This window comes from Schistocerca piceifrons, chromosome 8, assembly GCF_021461385.2.
Source record: "Schistocerca piceifrons isolate TAMUIC-IGC-003096 chromosome 8, iqSchPice1.1, whole genome shotgun sequence".
Lineage (NCBI taxonomy): Eukaryota > Metazoa > Arthropoda > Insecta > Orthoptera > Acrididae > Schistocerca > Schistocerca piceifrons.
In genome coordinates, this window is record NC_060145.1 from 441,502,275 (window position 1) to 441,504,823 (window position 2,549).

Consider the following 2,549-nt stretch of genomic DNA (forward strand, 5'->3'; position numbering starts at 1 on the left):
CACGAGCCACCCTCTCCATTGCCCTTTTGTCCTGTGGATCCCGAAATTGCTGCCACAGACGCCTCGTGCGCTTCTTGTCTCTAATTAGTTGTGCGAGGTCGAGTGGTAGATCTTCGCGCCCGTGTTGGTGCGTGATTTTTATTGTGGCCCTCTCGCTGCACGTCTCGCTGGGGCAAAGTCTGGTATATGGTGGTCTACCAGTGTTTTGTACCTACCCCAGTTTGTGGTAAAGGTCACTCTCCTCCACTCAGTAGGATCTGCCTGCTCGTTTTCTAGCCTCAGGATGACAGGGTCGTGGTCGGAATCCAGCGCGTTTACGACCTCTGTCTCCGTTATGAGGTTTAGATTTTTGACCAGGTATATGTCCGGTTTATCTGGGCGGCGTCCCGGTGGAAATGGGTTGGTCTTCCTGGGGGTATTACCTCCACTTCGGGGTGAGCATCCAGGTATCGTAGGAGTGTCCTACCACTGGTGTTCGTGGCACGACAGGTCCATGCCCTGTGCTTTGCGTTTAGGTCCCCTCCTATGATGACTCTATGGCTCTGGTTTAGAAGATTGCTGAGTTCTATCTCAGGTATGTTGCGACCTGGGGGGTGGTATGCAGCAATGAGGTAGGTGGACTGGTTATTGATCAGCATTTCAATGGCTGTTGCTTCTATTTGCTGGAGCTGTGGCAGGGGTATATGTCGATGGCATAGACGTTGCTTAACTAGTACTGCCGTCAAACCACCCTGCCGGTTGGGTCGGTCAGTTCTGTATATGACACAATTTCTGACCCGGAAGTTAGATGGGTTTCGTTTACTAGCGCAACGTCTATTCCGTATTCGTCTAGGAACAGCTCCAGCTCGTGTCTCTGGTGGCAAATGGCATCGGCATTCCAGATGCATGTAATTGGCTGTCGGTTTCTATTGGCAACTGGTGAATAGGGGCACGATTTTTGTGAGGATTACCGCGATTTTTGCCATCATATCGGGTGCTGCCATGATTTCGCCACATGCTTGCGTTAGTTTGTTAAGCAGACTAGTAAGGTTGTTGCTTAACATTGATTTGATGATGTTCCATCCATATTTGTTGGAGAAACTGCATGGGTTGTTCGGTGGGGGTTTGTTGCTGTGGTGCAGGTCCTGGGGTGGCCATTGTCGTCTGGGTAGAATGTGTGCCTGGCAGCGGTGTTGTGGATGGTTCCACTCCGCTTGGTGCTGCGTCAGCGGGACTTGGGGTGGTGGAGGACTCTGCTGTTGTAGGAGCTGATGCTTTTCTTTCTTCCTCTGGTCTTTGTGTATCTTTTTCTTCTGCTGCTATCCTTGTTGTCTCTTTCTCTGCAGGGGTGCTGGTATTTGGGATTTGGGGTGGCAGTAGTGGAGAGTGGGCTGGTTTTTCCTGCGGTTTTACATTCTCTGGTCGTGGATTTATTTGTGGTTTGGGTCTGGGCGCTTGAACGGCTTGTGCCATAGTTTTGGGGCCCTGACGCATATGTTGCAGTTGTTGTTGCTGACTTTCTGCTTGATTTACATTGGCGCCAGTTTGTGGCAGTGGGAGAAGCGATTTTGGTTGGGGAGCTTTTGGCGTTCTGATGGCTACTGGTTGGGGATTATTTATCATGTGTGGAGTGGTTATGGGCAGTTCTTGATTTGGAGTGGCGGGGAGATGTCTGCTCCTTGCTTGTGGTGGAGCTCTCATCTGCTCTTGCGCCTGGATGAGTTTCATCCTTACTGGGCATCCTCGGAATGATGCTGGATGGTTCCCAGCGCTTTTGGCGCATTTTGCCGGTTCTTCTGGCTTCATTTTGCAGACGCTCGATAGGTGTGGGCCAGCACATTTGACGCATCGTGGGGTGAGATAGCATTGGTTTGCACCATGTCGGAACCGTTGACTAATATAACATTGCGTTGGGCCGCTTGGTCTTTTGTACGTCTCGACTGTTACTGTCATGTATAGGAGGCGTTTCAGTTGGAATATCTTCTGGGCCTCCTCAGTGTTTAGTAGGTTTACTTGATAGTTTGGTCCCTTTCTTCTTGGGGCGGACATGTGCTCGCCGGCTTAAGTCATTCTTGTTGTTGGAGAAGCCATCTGATAGACTTCCTGGACCGGGAAACCTTTCTCCAGGAGTGCCTGTTTTATATCGTCCGTTTCCCAGTAGGGTGTAAGACGTTTTATGACAACTTTAAGTGTGCTCTTGGGATTGTCGTTGTACGTAAAGAATTCGAGTTTCCTTTTCCTAAACTCGTCTTTCAGGAATTGAAAGTCTTCCGGGTTTGTTGCCTCGTAAACTATAGAGTTACCCTTGTATGAGGTGCTAAGCGCTCCTGTAAGTTTATTTCGTATTTGCCCTATCAGGGTCGTGTATCCTTTTGTTTCACACACCGTGATCGGCGGCACTCTTCTCCTCCCTTTTGCCTGTTGCAGAATCCGAGTGTTTGCCGCTGATGTTGCGGGTGATTTCGTTCCCTCGGGTGTTTTCGGGCTTTCTGCGCTAACCTTGTCACTGAAGGTGACTGTAGGAGGCCTAGGTTTTGTTTGTTGGATGTCTCGTTTTTCGGCATCGTCTT

At 49.9% G+C, this 2,549-nt stretch overlaps 1 protein-coding gene across 1 annotated transcript; it reads right to left on the reverse strand.

Moving 5' to 3' along the window:
• Window positions 1-1,020: 1,020 nt before the first annotated feature.
• Window positions 1,021-1,707, reverse strand: LOC124712427 (pollen-specific leucine-rich repeat extensin-like protein 1). Its single transcript, XM_047242721.1, has one exon. The coding sequence runs from the start codon at window positions 1,705-1,707 to the stop codon at window positions 1,021-1,023; it is 687 nt and encodes a 228-aa protein (XP_047098677.1).
• Window positions 1,708-2,549: the final 842 nt, after the last annotated feature.